The following is a 15,901-nucleotide window of genomic DNA, read 5'->3' on the forward strand; positions in this document are numbered from 1 at the left end:
TCAGTGGAGAAGGAGGAGGTCAGAGGTCACGCAACTTTTTTTCCCCCTTCGCGGCCTCGTGTGCGCGCGCCGCGCGGCCCCGGCTCTGCTTAGGCCCGACCGGGGAACAACAAACAAAAGCCAAACAGCACGCGCAGTCGCGACATGGCCGAAGCTTTCGGCGAGGACGACATCGACTCGGTGACTGCCGCCGTGTCTGTGACGGCGGCGGCCACCGTGGGTCTGATCGAGAAGACGCACACCCTGGTCGCCGCCATCCGCGAAGACCTCATCGCTGGCCTCTCCGGTCCCAGCGACGACGACGACGCCTCAGAGGTGCCGATGCTGCTGCTTCTGCTCGCGTTACATTCGTGATGGTTGACGGTAGTCGCGAGCGTGAGCGCGGCTGTGCCGCTTTGAAAAAAAAAGTGTTTGAGGCCTACACAGGAATGTGAAGCCTTACGTTTTTCCTAGTCGTTGCGCCCGCCAAACGGGACACTCCCCCGGGGGGTGGGGCGGGAGGGGGGGCTGCTGGGCGACGTCGCGCCACCCGATAAGCCCCCATTGTGTTGGTGTAGTTGCGCGCCCGGGCAGGTTCCAGCTGTGGAATTATCTGGGAGCGAAGCGTGTAAACGTGAAACTTGGTAATGGCACGGGGTTTAAGCCTGTAATTAATGCGAGTGCTGAGTATAGCATTCGGGTTAATTCGCGCGCGAGGGCAACGCCGTGGCCACAGAACAAAATGAACCTTAAGCGGCTGGGTGTTTCCACTTGGGTTCGTTTGAGGCGGTTCGGATGATGTCTCTAATTCGCTCGAGGTGTGTATTGTGCGACCCAAAGCCACTGCGCCACGCGCTTCCAATCCTTTGGTGACCTCTTCAACTCGATTGCGTGAGAACTCGACCGTGCTGTACATTGAACCCCGGCTGGCTCGTCACCCCGCGAAGTTGCGGTGTTTTTGGACACGTTCACGATGTGTGTGCGCGTAAACACGCTCTTTGCCACCCGTGCGCTGGTTGTAATCTCACAACATCCGCACGGTGAGCAAGCAACGCACCATCTTTTTTTACAATGTAAATACAGTACGGTGTGTACGCAGACATTCTTGTTTTTTCACGCCGTGCTCATGTATAGCCCCCCTCCCACTTTATTGCGGTTTACCCGTAAGTGCTTTAAGGATTTGTGAGCACCTATCGTGTTGTACAAAGTTGGCGACAACTGAAGGTAACGAAGATGAGGCTTAGGAATTCCGATTTAGACTGCTAGGCCAAAGTACTTACCAGATGGTCTTGCCATTCATGTATAAATCTGCGTCCAAACGAGCTGTTAAGGGCCCATGTGTCTGTCTAAATTAGCAGTGTTAACTATACTGGTTTAATTCCTGGTGCAGGACAACTTTGAAGAGTCATAACTAGGATTTCAAGTGAATGTTGTATGGAAAGTTTTAAAAATACAATTCCCCGTTACATTTCATAATCTAAAACATGATTTACTTACAATACTCATTATGACGCGTGATTAAATGTTGTCTCTTTTTAGGATAAAATCATTAGTGCACCAAATAGACTTACACACAGTCGGTGCCAATTTACATCTGGGTTAAAGGTGTTTCTAACATGAAACGGAAATGGTCACATAATGGTGATGTAGTTTTACCTCTAAATGGATTTTTTTTACACATGCATAGCATGTGAATAGTCTGACGTGTAGATAGCCGTGCGTGTGAGTGCAGTTGCGTCAGCTGTGCCATGATTGAGGGTGGCGTTCCAGTCGTAAGCCAGACGGCACAGGTGAGAGCAACATGGTGCGGCGATGCAGGTGAGTGGAGATGCACTCGAGCTGCTTGGTCTGTGGTTATTTTAGCCCAGCCATGAACGCAGAATATCTTAAAGTGGACGAACAATTCTCCGCGTCCTTTATAGCCCAAGAGCACTTACTGGACCTAGAGCCAATTGAGTAGACTTTCGGGGGGAGAAATTAATAAGAATTGCCCACTGTCTAAATTATTGAGTGGGAAATGTTAAGTCACGTCGGTAGAAAAAATAATAGATCACGACGTTTCGATCGCAACAGCAAGCGACCGTCTTCAGGTGTCCGTTTTCACCTGAGGTGTCCGTTTTCACCTGAAGACGGTCGCTTGTTGTTGCGATCGAAATGTCGTGATCTATTATTTTTTCTACCTACGTGACTTTACCGAAAGAACCAAAGAGTAATGGATTCTTGTAGTCACGAAAGCTTCAAATCAAGATTGATTACAAGGTTGCTGTCTCTCAAAGGGTGTAACCAATTAAAGGAAGCAATTGCTTGCCAGATGTAAGCTGCCTTTGTATATATAAAAAAACTGGATATCAAGCGGGATGAACTGCAAAGCCACGCATGTTGCCATACAAGTAATCCACAGTAATGAGCCCATAATAGGGGTGTTTTGGGTTAGATTGCTTAAATATAAATTTTGTCGTTAAACCCGCCACCACCCGATACAGACAATTAGTAAGGTTTGTCACGTAAACAAAACATGCCATTTCGTTACTAGTTCAGCACACCGGTGTGTTTGAGAGTAAACCCACAACATTTACAATTCAAGGATGTATATTTATGCAATCTAGCCCAAAAAAAACTTGATTATGGATATCACAGAAAGTGTTAAACAGTAATGAGCCCATTTGCAAAATAAGTTTGAAATCCTCCCAGTTCCAACCATAACACTTGACATGCTGAAAGAGGTGGCTGGTCTACATGAGTGCAAAGTACTTGTAAGGTCCATTGGGTTTGTTGAAAGTAATTGTTGTGCGTGGTTTACCTCTGGGTGTGTTCCATCTCGCGAGTATTCATACTCACACTTTCTCAGGATGTCTTTCCTGCCTCGGATCAATTATTCCAATCTTATTTGTGCATGTTAAGAGAAGCATGATAGACCATCCCTGCTGCAGCAGATCTAAACATACGCCCTTTCCTCTCCTAATCACTGCCCAACTATTGCTCTTCTCATGGAAATCATTGACCCAACATTTTTCCAGGTACTCCCCTGATCAGTGTTACTTCTACAACTTTCATGCCTTTTAAAGGTATGGTAAAGACATCCCTAATCGTATTCCCATCTCTTTCAATCAGACATTACTTGCCACATGCGAGTCTAAACGTATCATTTGAGGCATTTCTGCCTATTCACATTAAAAAAAACCCACTGTCATTGCTGCTTTGCAGACCCTCAAGTGTTTTGCTGTCTATATTCCATAGCACTTATCTGACAACATTTTCAGTAATCCGCAGCACTGATTGCCTAGTAGTGTGTGTGTTAAATGACCGGCACTGCCACATTAAATACGTGCATTGCACTACTTCACATTTACATTGGTTAATGATGGCTGCACTTATGTGACTATGAAGCCGATACTTTATTTCCCCCCCCCCCCTCCAATTATAAATGTGCTCTTGAAATCGTGTCATGGTGTGGAGATTTCCATCCAGAGCTATATAGCTAAAACTGCACCACACAGTTTCAGGTAATGGAAGATGACGCCTCCTCGGCATTGCGTTTGTAAATACTTCAGTAGGCCTTCTCTCCGTCTTCTTCGTTTCTCTATCTGCATTAGGTGCTTACTTTGTAATGACTTGCAAATATTTTCACATTTCAGAAACTTCAACGTTACATCCTGGAGTTGGATTAATCCAAATTAATCAAATCCAATTGCAATGCCACGTTTTTTGTCTAGTCAGTGGTGACATCCGATATTATCACCTTGCTACACTTGAATACACGGCTTAATCTCAGCTGGTTACTCAAATTCGAGCCTGAGATGACATTGTTGGCAGCTTAGTGCCATGACCCCTAAGCCCACGTGGTCACTTTTTGGCTGTTCGTTGAAGATTTTGTGCGAAATTTTTCTTTTCTTTTAAGTTAGCTTTCACTTTTTATTCTGTTTGGTCATGATAAAGTTACGCGGTCAAAAGAGCAGCGCGTAAGGCTGCAAACGAAACAGCAGCACGTACAGTTTATTTACATAACCTTGAAAAAAAATGTGACGAGTGAAACTGCGTGTAAGATGCTCTGCGTGAATAAACTGTACTTTGCATATTGACATCTTACAGTGTGTTTTTCCCCTTACTAATTTGTAGTCTCTTTTACACATCTAAATGGCCACGAGTCCCTGCTGTTTTCGGTGACTTATCGTGAAGAAAGTTTCATTCCTCTTCCTGCACTGAAAGTTCACAGTCAAGCACGCGCATGACTGTAAGCGGGGCTTATTCTGCATGACCCAATACTGAACCAAGCGAAATACCTCGTGTTCCTTTTTCACTTGTGAATAGAGTTAATGGCACACAAGCATCTCCTTATTAAAACGATTTAGAAACTATTTATTTCACCAGGTAAGACCCACTGAGCTAGAAAGTTATTCTTTAGAAGCGACCTGGCCACAAATGATAGCTCAAAGAATTAGCTTGTCACGTGGACATTTGTAGCAGCCAAAATACTCTTAAGCGTATGTTGATTATCAATGTGAAGGAAAAACCGGAGGACCCGGGTAAAATTCCACGTGACCACGGGGAGAACATGCAAATTCTAAATGTACAGCAGGCGTCAAAGTCGGGATCGAACCCACGAGCTCCTGAACATCTTGCCACCGCGGCTCCCAACAAGTGAAGTGTTTTCACCCTGTGCACCTGAACATAAGGCAGTGCTCATCTCCACTGATGGCCCGGCCGAACCAAGTGGTGTTAATTACACATTCTCATGGTATGGTTATGTAAAATACAAAACCCAAACTGTACATGTGAGCATGTTACTGCCCTTATGTTAATTCACTGCTGCATAAAGGGACTACCTCTGTGTATGGTGTGTGGATCGTGAGGGGTATTGGACCATGCTTTAACATTCTGGTATGTGTGGGTTGGTGAACGCAGTGCGCATAGGTGTGAAAGCATAGAAGTGTAGAACAACAACAGTGTATTTATTCCTGCACTGCCCTTTGCTGCCCGCCAGCCCTATAACAACCTGTTTGTAAATTTGTGGTTGCCCATTAAAACAATACCCAGGCTCAACTCTGGTTTCCTTACTCTTTGGTTTTTTCGGTAAAGTCACGTAGGTAAAAAATAAAATAAATGAAAACAACTAAATTAAATCGCGACGTTTCGGGTGCAACACAAGCTTCCTTCTTCAGGTGGGGACAACGTAGCGATTAGGGTTTGCTTCCCTAATCGAATAGGGTCGGGCGGACTGTGTGACTTGGTCATAGGTAAACGGTGCGTGTGCGAATCTGAGCGACGCATGCGTGAAATGGAAAAAAAGATAGGGGTCCATAAACGAGGGTGCAAAACCAGTTTCAGAAGTTGGCAGTAGTGACAAACATGCGAATACAAATGTAAGCACGTCCATTATTTAGTGTTTCGTAGTGGAGTAGATGACCATCCTTTTTGACGTGTAGATCTCCTGCGATAATGTTGGTATGCATTTGCTGGTTATCGATAAGTAGAGATAGCAAAAGTCTACATTTTTTGTCAATTTTCAATGGGGTGATCAGTCCCCTGCATATTGCTGGGAGCAGGAGACCGCAGTAAACAAACGCTGGAAGATTTCGATTTAAAGCTTTCGTGACTGCAGGGATTCATCTTCTTGGTTCTTTCGGTAAAGTCACGTAGAATGGAAATAATAAAATAATAAATATAAAACATCATTAAATAATTCTCACGACGTTTCGGCCACAACGCAAGCAGCCGTCCTCAGGTGGAGAACAGGTCTGTCGAGAAGACAGAGTCTGACTCTGTCGTGAGAATTATTTTATTATGTTTTATTTTTATTATTTCCATTCTACGTGACTTTACCGAAAGAACCAAGAAGATGAAACGCTGGAAGCTTTTTAATATGAGTTGCCGTTTTTTTAAAGTGTGCATCAAGTTTTGTGCATCTCTCAGGTTATGTTTATGTAAGAGAACGCAAATGAACAGGGAGTGTTTGAGGATCAACGTGCACGTGCGGAACAAACAAATCTCACGTGACTACTGCCTTCAACATCACCGTCGGCAATTTCAATTGCCACGATTCATCTCAAGAATCAATTCCTTTATTAACATGTCATGAATGTGGTGGCTGCAGTGGTCACGTGATTCATGTGGATTGATTCAGAACTCAATTCTTCACTACTGTCACTCGCTCACTGGTGGGCAGTCGCTTCTGTATCGCTACAGCCATGGGTTCTTTCCCTGTGATCGTCACTTGCTTATTCGTCCCTTGTTGACTCAGTCTACCAGACACTGACTGCTTCATCTCATCCACACTATGTTCAACCACCACACTGCAGGTCACAACAACACACACAGACACTCATCTACCCACTCACTCATCCACCCACTCACCCATCTACCCACTCAACCACCCACATACTCTCCCACTCAATCACTCACTCGCCCACCACACTGCAGATTACAATGGTTCTCTTTCTGATTCTCCCCTTGCACTGTCTGGCTTTGGAATTCTCTCCCATCGTCTCTTTTCCCAACCTCTTAACTTTTCCTCAATTCAAGTAACGTGTTCACATTTATTCTAACGGTGAGATTGCTGTTTCTTGCTGGCTGCTTAACGTTTTAGGCCTATGGGTCTGTAGTCAGCAACTGTTTAAAGATTGCTTTATTTTTTACTAATCCCACATGAGTAGGAAAGTTACTAATCTTACAGAAGCCATTTGATGCACATACCCTAACCTTATTATGTTTTCTTACATTCAGCTTCTCTGCCCAATTTCATGTCCATGGATCAAGTTTTCCTCCATCCCTTCTGATCACAACATTTCACTGTGCTTGGCTTCTTGAGCCATCGCGAGACAGGAAACAGATCAACATTGTTTTCCTTGGCCTTCCTTAGCAGCGTTGTTTCGGTGACACTGTCACCACTTGTGGGTTATTTGACCGTTCTTCACCTTGCTGGCCAGTGTGGTTTGGTGGAGGTGGGGGAATGGAGACATTTGAGCGTGCTTTTTGCCGCTGCACTGCCCTCTGCCGATGGCATGGCCCCCCGTGGCAGCGTATACGGCCTGCACTTTGCACGGTGTTGAACGTCAATCCAAACACTCCCCAGGCTCAAACCCTGTTTGGCTTCCGCGACCTGAAAAGATTGCGTGCATTCTGGTGTTGTTTGGCCACAGACGATTTACACTCAATATTAATGTATAAATAAAGTTTATTTTGTGTAACAGAACTTGAGACCAGGATATTGTCATTTGCAGTAGTGACCAGGATCGAAGCATCGTTACATCACCTACTGTTCACCAGCGATCGCACTAGCATTCGAGTAGATGGCAAATAAAGTGGCCCAGAGCTCACGTCCTCCTAATCGCGATTCTCCGCAATAATTGTCGGCAGTGGTTTTCTCTGCGGTGATTCTCGGATACGACTTGCACGGTGATTCTACAGCGGCCGATGCGTGCGCCCAGCGCGCTCTATTGAATGCCCTCTGTGAGGGACACCGCACGGGAGAGTGAGCAGAGTCTCGGGGCCTCCTAAGAATAGTTGTGCGGCTAAATCTGGAGGCACGGAGGCTTACCGTTGGCACACGCTCGTCGCGCACTGCTAAGCGGCGGCCGGTGCGAGCACGCGTCTCGCAGACGGTGTCTGCCCTGAGACAACATTTTGGCATTCCTTTGTCGCGCTGCCTTGAGTTGTTCCCGTTGTTGTCGGACACGGCCACATGCCCGTTATCTTGTAGACACCAATCTAGGCTCTGTGTCGTGGGCTGTCCAGCACCATAATTAGTGTTTCATTACAGCGTCATCTCGGTGACATCACTCCGGCACTTTTAATGACGAGCCTTACTTTGACTTTAAAGGCTTTTTCTGATTAAAGTTGTCGGAAAACTCTGAGACTCCCAGCATAGGTGCATAATAATATGAAGCTTTTAGCTATATGATAAGAGATTTAATTTTAAGTTGTGCCCTCCTTTAAAAAAATAAGGCAACATTTTGTTGCTGTTGACATCTCCAGGGTGAGGTGGAAGCCCACTGTGGTCTGGTTATGTGCGTGTCGGTGAATGTCAGTGCGTGTGTGTTTTGTTTTATAACCGCACCGTAGTATTCTGGATACTCCCCAGAGATAGTGAAATCTCATCTTTAGTTTCGGCCCAGTTCAATTCATAACTGAGGCACTTCCCTTCACGAAATAGTTTTGCATGCTGATGTTGTAACTTGTAAGTCTAATGGAAGACAGTTGACACATTTTCTTGAAGTGCTTCGAGGAAATACTTGAATGCCACGGCAGACAAACCCCCTCTCCCCCCCCCAACGTTTATGCCGTCCACAGCAAAATTGTAAAAGTGAGTTTTACTCCTCAAATGATGAGGGAGTCACGTTTCTCTTGTTTACAACGTTGGTGGAAATTCCACGTTCCCATGGCAGATCCGCGTTAATTTATAGGAAGACTTCTGATCGCCTTCCGCAAAGTGTTACTGTCTCCATTGCGGTGAAGAGCCGAGTCGACCCCTCGCGAGAATTAAAGCTTTGCCACCTTTCCGCTTGTGAGTGGATGGCACCTAACCACTGCCACTCAGCCAAATGAATATCTCCACACGAGCTCAATGCAACACGATGCGTTCCAGGGTTATTGCATTAACTGGGAAAATCCCAAATTCAGGCCGAGATACCAAATTTCAGATGATCCCGATTTTGTTTTTGGTTCTATACAAAAACCGGGAGTGCCACTGATGTGGCACCGCTTTGTGTGCGCACCCATCGTGAGTGGAGTCACGCGGCATCGTGAGTGGCACGGTCGTCGACACGGAGGCATCTGCACATCGGGAAGTCTCACGAAAATGTGAAGGAAAAAATCCACAATGGTCTAAAAAAATTCGAAATGTTGCATCAAAGTATCACCTACAATTACCACGGTTGGCTACGTACGGTGCGAACGAAGTTCTTCATGCATGCATCCATACATCCCATCAGATCTCGGAAGCAAGGCAGGGCTCACACTGGACAGCGCTTGAATGGCTGTCCACCATGCGACAAACACGTGTCATGAAGCTCTCACTTTTGACCTTTCTAGGCAGAATGCCGCTGATTGCAGTGGCTTGTACGGTTTCTGCCATCCGATGGGGCGGATAATCTCAGCTTGGATTGCATTCGGACAAAATGTATTTGCCGTCGGTGGTAAGGCCACGTTGACACCGCCTAAGAGCAGTCAATGCGCTAGGATTTTTGCTAAAAAAAAAAATTCAGCTGCACAGAACACCTTGCCAGGTTTTTAAAGATAATTCCCCTGTGAACGGAATGCCATCGCCCTTCTGTTAGCCCACTTCCTTAATTGCCGGGACTTCTCTCTTGATATTAGATCAAAGGTGTGCGTTGACAGGGATTTCTCTCCATCCCCTAGTATCTTCCCACTCGTGCCGATTACCTTGGCGCATGACTGGCATCAAAAGTGTGACATTCGAATTTTTTCTGCTGAAATCAGCATTTGCAACGTGCGGCTTCATAGCGTTTTATTCGGTCCGCAAGGGGCAGTTTGAGCCTCTGAAAGGTAAAGGTGCAGCCCCTTTATTAGGCAGTAACGTGAGCCAGCGGTAGCGCGTTCCCCGCTTGTTGCTGATGTTCATGGTTGGAATCCAGTGGCCGCCCTGGCTAATGCCGCGAGCCTTAAAAATACGCCCTGTCTTCTTCCTAGTGAACGTTAAAAGATATCCCGTCATGTGATTGGCAAGAGTGGATGATTGTGTGCTGGAGTTAAGGTCCAAATTTTCCCAATTTTTTTATCATTTACCCCTGAAATTATTCAATTGGGGTTATTCGCAGCAATCATCGCCCCTGACTGCAAAAAACTTGGCAGGACCATCCAGAAAAAGAGTCATGAGACTCGGTGAGGCTTGTTTGGGTTAACGAGCAGAATTGTCAAAAAATGCTTATGCCACTGCTGGCAGAGGCTGGGCCTACCCATATTTTACCCCACCATACGCGACCTGTCGATGTGGTGAACCCATTTACACTGCTGGCTGTACAGAGGCTGTGGTGGGGGAGGAGGGGAGATTTGAGCAAACCTGTCCCATTGTTTCAACCGCCGTGCCCAGGAGATGGAATCGAACCAGCAACCTCCTGGATTTCAATTCCAGTGTTGCTCACCCTTACACCACGGCAGCATCCTGGAGTCTCGTCTGTAATCCCATTGCCAATCGTGTGCTGCCTGATGCAAGGATTTCAAACGAGCCTGGGGCTACTGGCTAGAGCCGTAGGTATAGACCATCAGTGTTAGCACTTTTGGCTACGTAGGGTGCGAAAGAAGTTCTACATACGTTTCAGTGGAGCGGTGGCTCGGTGTTTGGCATACGATGCTCTGAGCCAGCTGACCTGAGTTGATTCCCAACGACAGCTCACGTCAATTGCGAGTGATGTCTGATCTAGGCCTGGGTGCACACGCTGGTTAGTACCGGTTCGTGACGAAGTGTGGGACGTTGATTCTAGATTTCAAGTTTTTGTGACTGCAAGGATCCATACGCTTTGGTTCTTTGGGTAAAGTCACGTAGGTGAGAATAAAATATAAAAAATATTTTTAAATAATTGTTATATAAAAAAACAATAATTTTTCACCTATGCGACTTTACCGAAAAAACCAAAGAGTATGGGACGTTGGTTTGGACATCTCTCAATGGATGGTAGCCATGGCCCGGAATCAAACTCTGGTTTACAGGTTCATAGCTCGGCATGCTAATTAATTCGCCACTACTCTACTCCGTTAAAGATTTCATCCGTTTTTGCGATTAGATTAATTGTCGTAATTTCGGGGTTATGATTAGGTCTAATAATTATTTTATTGTCTTCTGTTATCCTCAAGGAACATGAGTGTACAATTTAAATATAATTAGCATGAAGCATGAGCCGTTTATTCTGAGATGCACAATCTGGAGCATGGATCGTGAGTGTGTAAGAATCGATGCCAATGGATGAAACGCAACTTGACCAGCAAATCCATCTTCTTGGTTCTTTCGGTAAAGTCACGTAGAAGGGAAGTAATAAAATAATAAAAATAAAACAAAATAAAATAATTCTCACGACGTTTCGGCTACAACGCAAGCAGCCGTCTTCAGGTGTTGTAGCCGAAACGTCGTGAGAATTATTTTATTTTATTATGTTTTATTTTTATTATTTTATTACTTCCCTTCTACGTGACTTTACCGAAAGAACCAAGAAGATGAATCCCTGCAGTCACGAAAGCTTTACATCGAAATTTGACCAGCAAACACAATAGGGATGATGTCATGTTTATTTACCGTGGTTGCTGTATGTAGACAGTGCTGGGGAATTGGCTTATGATTGCAGAACTCTATTACAGTACACAGCCAATGATCAAATCATCTGGATTGAGCCCCATGTCGTCAGATGCTCAAGCAGGGTTAAGCCTGGATATGTGCTACTCGGATCAAAGAACCCTAGTGACCCGCAGAGCAATGTGGAAGACCCTCATCTAGCAGTGGATTCCCAAGAGAGCTGTACATGCACGTTCATACACAGCAATGTCGGGTTAGACAAAATAAATGCATCTTCTTGGTTTTTTCGGTAAAGTCACGTAGAATGGAAATAATAAAATAATAAAAATTAAACATAAAGTAATATAATATGTTATATTATTTTTCTTCTTGGTTCTTTCGGTAAAGTCACGTAGAAGGGAAATAATAAAATAATAAAAATAAACCAATTAAATAATATAATATGTTATATTATTTTTCTTCTTGGTTCTTTCAGTAAAGTCACGTAGAAGGGAAATAATAAAATAATAAAAATTAAACATAATAAAATAATTCTCATAACGTTGTGAGAATTATTTTATGTTTTATTTTTATTATTTCCCTTCTACGTGACTTTACCGAAAGAACCAAGAAGATGAATCCCTGCGGTCACGAAAGCTTTAAATCGAAATTAATATTATTTTATTATTATTATTTCCATTCTACGTGACTTTACCGAAAGAACCAAGAAGATGAATCCCTGCAGTCACGAAAGCTTTAAATCGAAAAATAAATGCACTTTGCACCGTGCCACATGTTTCTCATTTTAGATGTTCTCACCGTATTTCACTTTCAAGTTTGCCATTAACTTGTTTTGCCAGTGAAACACTTTGCGGCGAGAGTAACCGTTGTAAAGCCGCCGTAACGAGCCGTTTCATTGTGCGCGTTGCGTGGTTTTTTTTGGACACCCCTCCCGGCTTTCCACCGAGTGCATGAGTTGGATGCGTTCGCCGATCGCAATTTGGCTGGTTGAAATAAAACATGTAGGGTGTTTGCAACGGCACGACGGGCGTGGAGTTTTTTTTGTCCGCAAGCGCACAGAACAAGCATGGGCCTGGGAGGTGGGGGGGGTTGGCCCCCTGCTGAATCGTGAAACCCTCGGTTGTCTCTAGCCATGGCCTGGTTAGGCATCGCCGTGTGTGTGCATGAAGCTGACAAGCTGACCTCATTACCATAAGGCGTGCGGCGTTTGCCCAGGGAGGGGGAACACAAAAGCCAAAGGTTTCGGTAACAAGTGAAAAGGCTTTTGAGAGTGTGCGGCAGGCCTGCTGATGTTACTGTGAAAGAACACCAGCAGAAGTTACCAAAAGCGTGCGGGGGTTGCCTGCGTTGTGTTGTTGACTTGCGTAACCCACACAGGTATTATTATGATTGTGATCCTGCTTGTTAACTCGGGAAAATCCCGGTCTAAAGACCCTATTTCTCAGGAGGTTTCGGCCAAGTTTTTGCAGGAGTGGGCGATGTTGCTGCTGTGTAATCCCAATTGAGTAATTTGCAGGTAATTTTTCAGCATTGAGGGTGTTTGTACCAATGCCTGTTATTCTGTGCGATTGTTATGTATTTTTGTTGCTATTTTTTTAGCCAATTGAAGAAACCAGAGAACCCGGAGGAAACCCATGCAGAGCAGGGAGAGAACACACACACACAGGAAGGCGCCTGAGTCGGGAATTGAACCCAAGGAAGTCTTTGCTGTGCAGCGCGACTGTTACCACTGCGCCACCCTGCCACTTGCATCCTGTTATCTTTATAGTTTCATATTTTTATTAAAACATTTGCTCTGAAAAATACCTTTCAAATGGAACATCTCATTTTTCAGAAGTGTCCCAGGTTTTAGGGTTTGGTGTTGGAGTTTAGGGTTAGGGTTTAGATTGTGGTTAGCCTTTCAGTTCAGGTATTGGGGTTTTTCTGAATATTGTCAACGGCACACCTTTATTTTAGGCAAATAACTCTCAACCAAATTTTTTGGCAGTGAACCACAAACGAACAGATGTTCTGAATAGCTGTGTACACACCGCTCTCCTGTCATTCTACTGCTGGATGAGAGAGAACCTCCCCATTCCTATGCGGTTCTGGAAGATAGTTTAACCATCACCACAATGTTCAGTGCGGTTTGGTGAAGATGTGGAGCACAGATGATGAGACATAAGTACGGTACAACTGTAGATTGTGCTGCACTGCCCTGTTTCCCACATTGTAGCACAGGCCCCAGATGCCTATGGCAATCAGGTGTGCATGCTAGTCATCTATCCAAGCATGAACCACGTTCAATTCTGCTTAGCTTTCAGGATCTGACTATCGGGTTGATTTAGGGTGATTTGATCAGGAGTAAAACTGAAGAGCCGTATGTGTGCCCTGTAAGCTTACAGATGCGACCGAGCAGGTAAAATATGTTTAAATTGCAGGATAAATAAGAAATGTGCCTCCACTTGTTTTCTTACTCCTAGTAAATATTTCGGTCGGAGGTTTGTGCAAATTAACATGTACAGACATGTGGTTGATGAGCTATTGAAAAAAAGTTCCAGCCACTTCTGTGGCCTGCTCCTCAAAGGAGCAGGCGGGCATTGGGATTGACGTGTTTGTGCGCTCGCCTCCACAGTCAACAGTTTATCTTTTTTAGCGTGGTAGCTGAGCACAGGCCCAAGGCCCACAATACCCAGCGGCCAGCAACAAAACGGCACTCTCAGCACGAGAAACGTTGCAAAAGATGACAGTTAACACGGTCCTTGAATTGAGCGAGGTTATCGTAAGAGCTTGAGAAGAGAAACAATGAGAGGGAATTTAAAAGTGGAGCAATGTGAGCTCATCGGAAAGAGAAGTGCTGTGACCTGCAAGTGTGGTGGTGGTGGTGGTTGAACGCAGTGTCTGGTACAGAGTCCTTAGCATTGGTGGAGGAATCTGTGCGTGAATTGTGCTCTGCCATTGGTCTCTGGTCCGGTGGTGCGTAATGCTGGGCAGGCAGCGAGTAATGGGCTGACAGCGAATATTAGAGGAGTCCTCTGAAATTCCACCTGGTGGCGTTTGACCGCTCTTCTTGGAATCCTTATCAGCAGAAACATTCACCCATGAGATGGGATTTCTGAGCCTTTCCACCTCACCTGATAACCACAACGAAGCTGGTATTGTCGGCGTTGATACGTTGAACCCTTTGACACATGTTCGCACTTAGAATGTCTCTTTCAGACAACACATTGTTGTAGCCGCTCGGTGGAATAACGCGGCCTGTTCCCACTCGCGCTATATGGATCGAGCGATAGCACGCATTGGGGAAGATTCAGATCTGAAATAAAAATGGCTGAAACACGTCACCTTGGGGATTTTGCTCGGTTTAGTGGTGAGGAAGACTGGCAAGTTTTCACTGAAAATGTGATCCACGGTAACGTTCACAAACGTGTGTGTTTTTGTGCACAGGTGCGTTTATGTTCAGGCTTACTATGCCTTGATTCATCCTCTCCACTCTGTGAGTGTAATACAATATGCTGAACTTCGTGTTGTATTGTAAAAGAGACCGCCGGCTCGTATGGCCTTGTATTAGAATATTTTTTGGCAGTCTTTCGGTTTGTACTGTACGGCAGGGCGGTGCGGTGGTTACGCTTGAGCTTGGGTTCAGTTCCCGACTGTGGGGTGCCCTTTCGTGGTTGTGCTATGGATGGACTCACTCACTCCATAGGAATGGGGAAATTTCCCCCACTGGTTCAGAGATGTAAATAGGAGATGAGCACCATTACCTCGATGCTTATTTGAGCTTGAATTCACTTTGACTTTTGTCCGCAGCATTAGAGTGTTCTGTTCCAGAATTTTCATCAAATATTCTGTTTGTTTTGGTGGCATAAAACAAGCCGTTTTACTTCTTTGGTTTATGTTGTGTAATATGAAAAACCATACAGATAACATAAAGGTGTAATTAGGTAAAATTATCTCTGTGTGGAAATCGAGGAGCTTTGTCAAGACATAGTATTTATTCATGGGCACCTTAAAATATAAATTAGGTGCCCTTCACGTTAAAGTAGGCTCACTGGCGATTCGGTAGATGTCAAGGTTACATAAATCCGCTGGAGGGAGTAGTGTGCACATCACATGACCCTGGCTCGCATGGTTATGAGAGCATGCACTTAATGGGGGAAGCACAACCAATGTGGGGAAATGTCGGGGGCGGCTGCAACGCGCCGAGGCTGTAGCTGACTCTTGATGAACGTTGCCAGTCCTTGAGCCCTTTCACAGGCCGCACCGAGCAGATTAGAGCCACATCTGTTTGGTCAGGCAAATTGTGCTGCAAGAGTCTCCTCTGTCAGTCGATGGGACAGATGCTTTTGTTTCTGTTAGTGTCCACCCAGCATAAACTACTGTGTATGAGCCGTAAGACATTCAAATTGTTTACCACAGTTGCCGAGCACAGGCCCAAAAGCCCAACGTGGCAAGTAGCCAGCACTATCAAGAGTTTAACGCTCGTCTTGATTTGAGCAAGGTTATTATAGGAGGTTGGGAAAATAGACGGTGGGAGGAGGGAATTCCAGAGTGGAGCAGTGCTAGGGAAGAAGCAGAAAGAGAAGCGTTATAACCTGCAGTGTGATGAGTGGGTGATGGAGTGGGTGAGTTGTTGTGACCTGCAGTGTGGTGAGTGGGTGATGGAGTGGGTGAGTTGTGGTGATCTGCAGTGTGGTGAGTGGG

General features: G+C 45.2%; 1 protein-coding gene across 11 annotated transcripts in view; it reads left to right on the top strand.

Moving 5' to 3' along the window:
* Nucleotides 1-15,901, top strand: part of LOC144946434 (ankyrin repeat domain-containing protein 17-like) — a 102,099-nt gene continuing 86,198 nt past the window's right edge. For all 11 annotated transcript variants that reach the window (XM_078875287.1, XM_078875288.1, XM_078875296.1 and 8 more), the window contains exon 1: nt 1-315. In XM_078875287.1, coding sequence (XP_078731413.1) covers nt 145-315 — 171 coding nt within the window. In that variant the 5' untranslated portion in view covers nt 1-144. The remainder of the gene's footprint in view (nt 316-15,901) is intronic.

Source organism: Lampetra fluviatilis, chromosome 41 (assembly GCF_964198595.1).
Source record: "Lampetra fluviatilis chromosome 41, kcLamFluv1.1, whole genome shotgun sequence".
NCBI lineage: Eukaryota > Metazoa > Chordata > Hyperoartia > Petromyzontiformes > Petromyzontidae > Lampetra > Lampetra fluviatilis.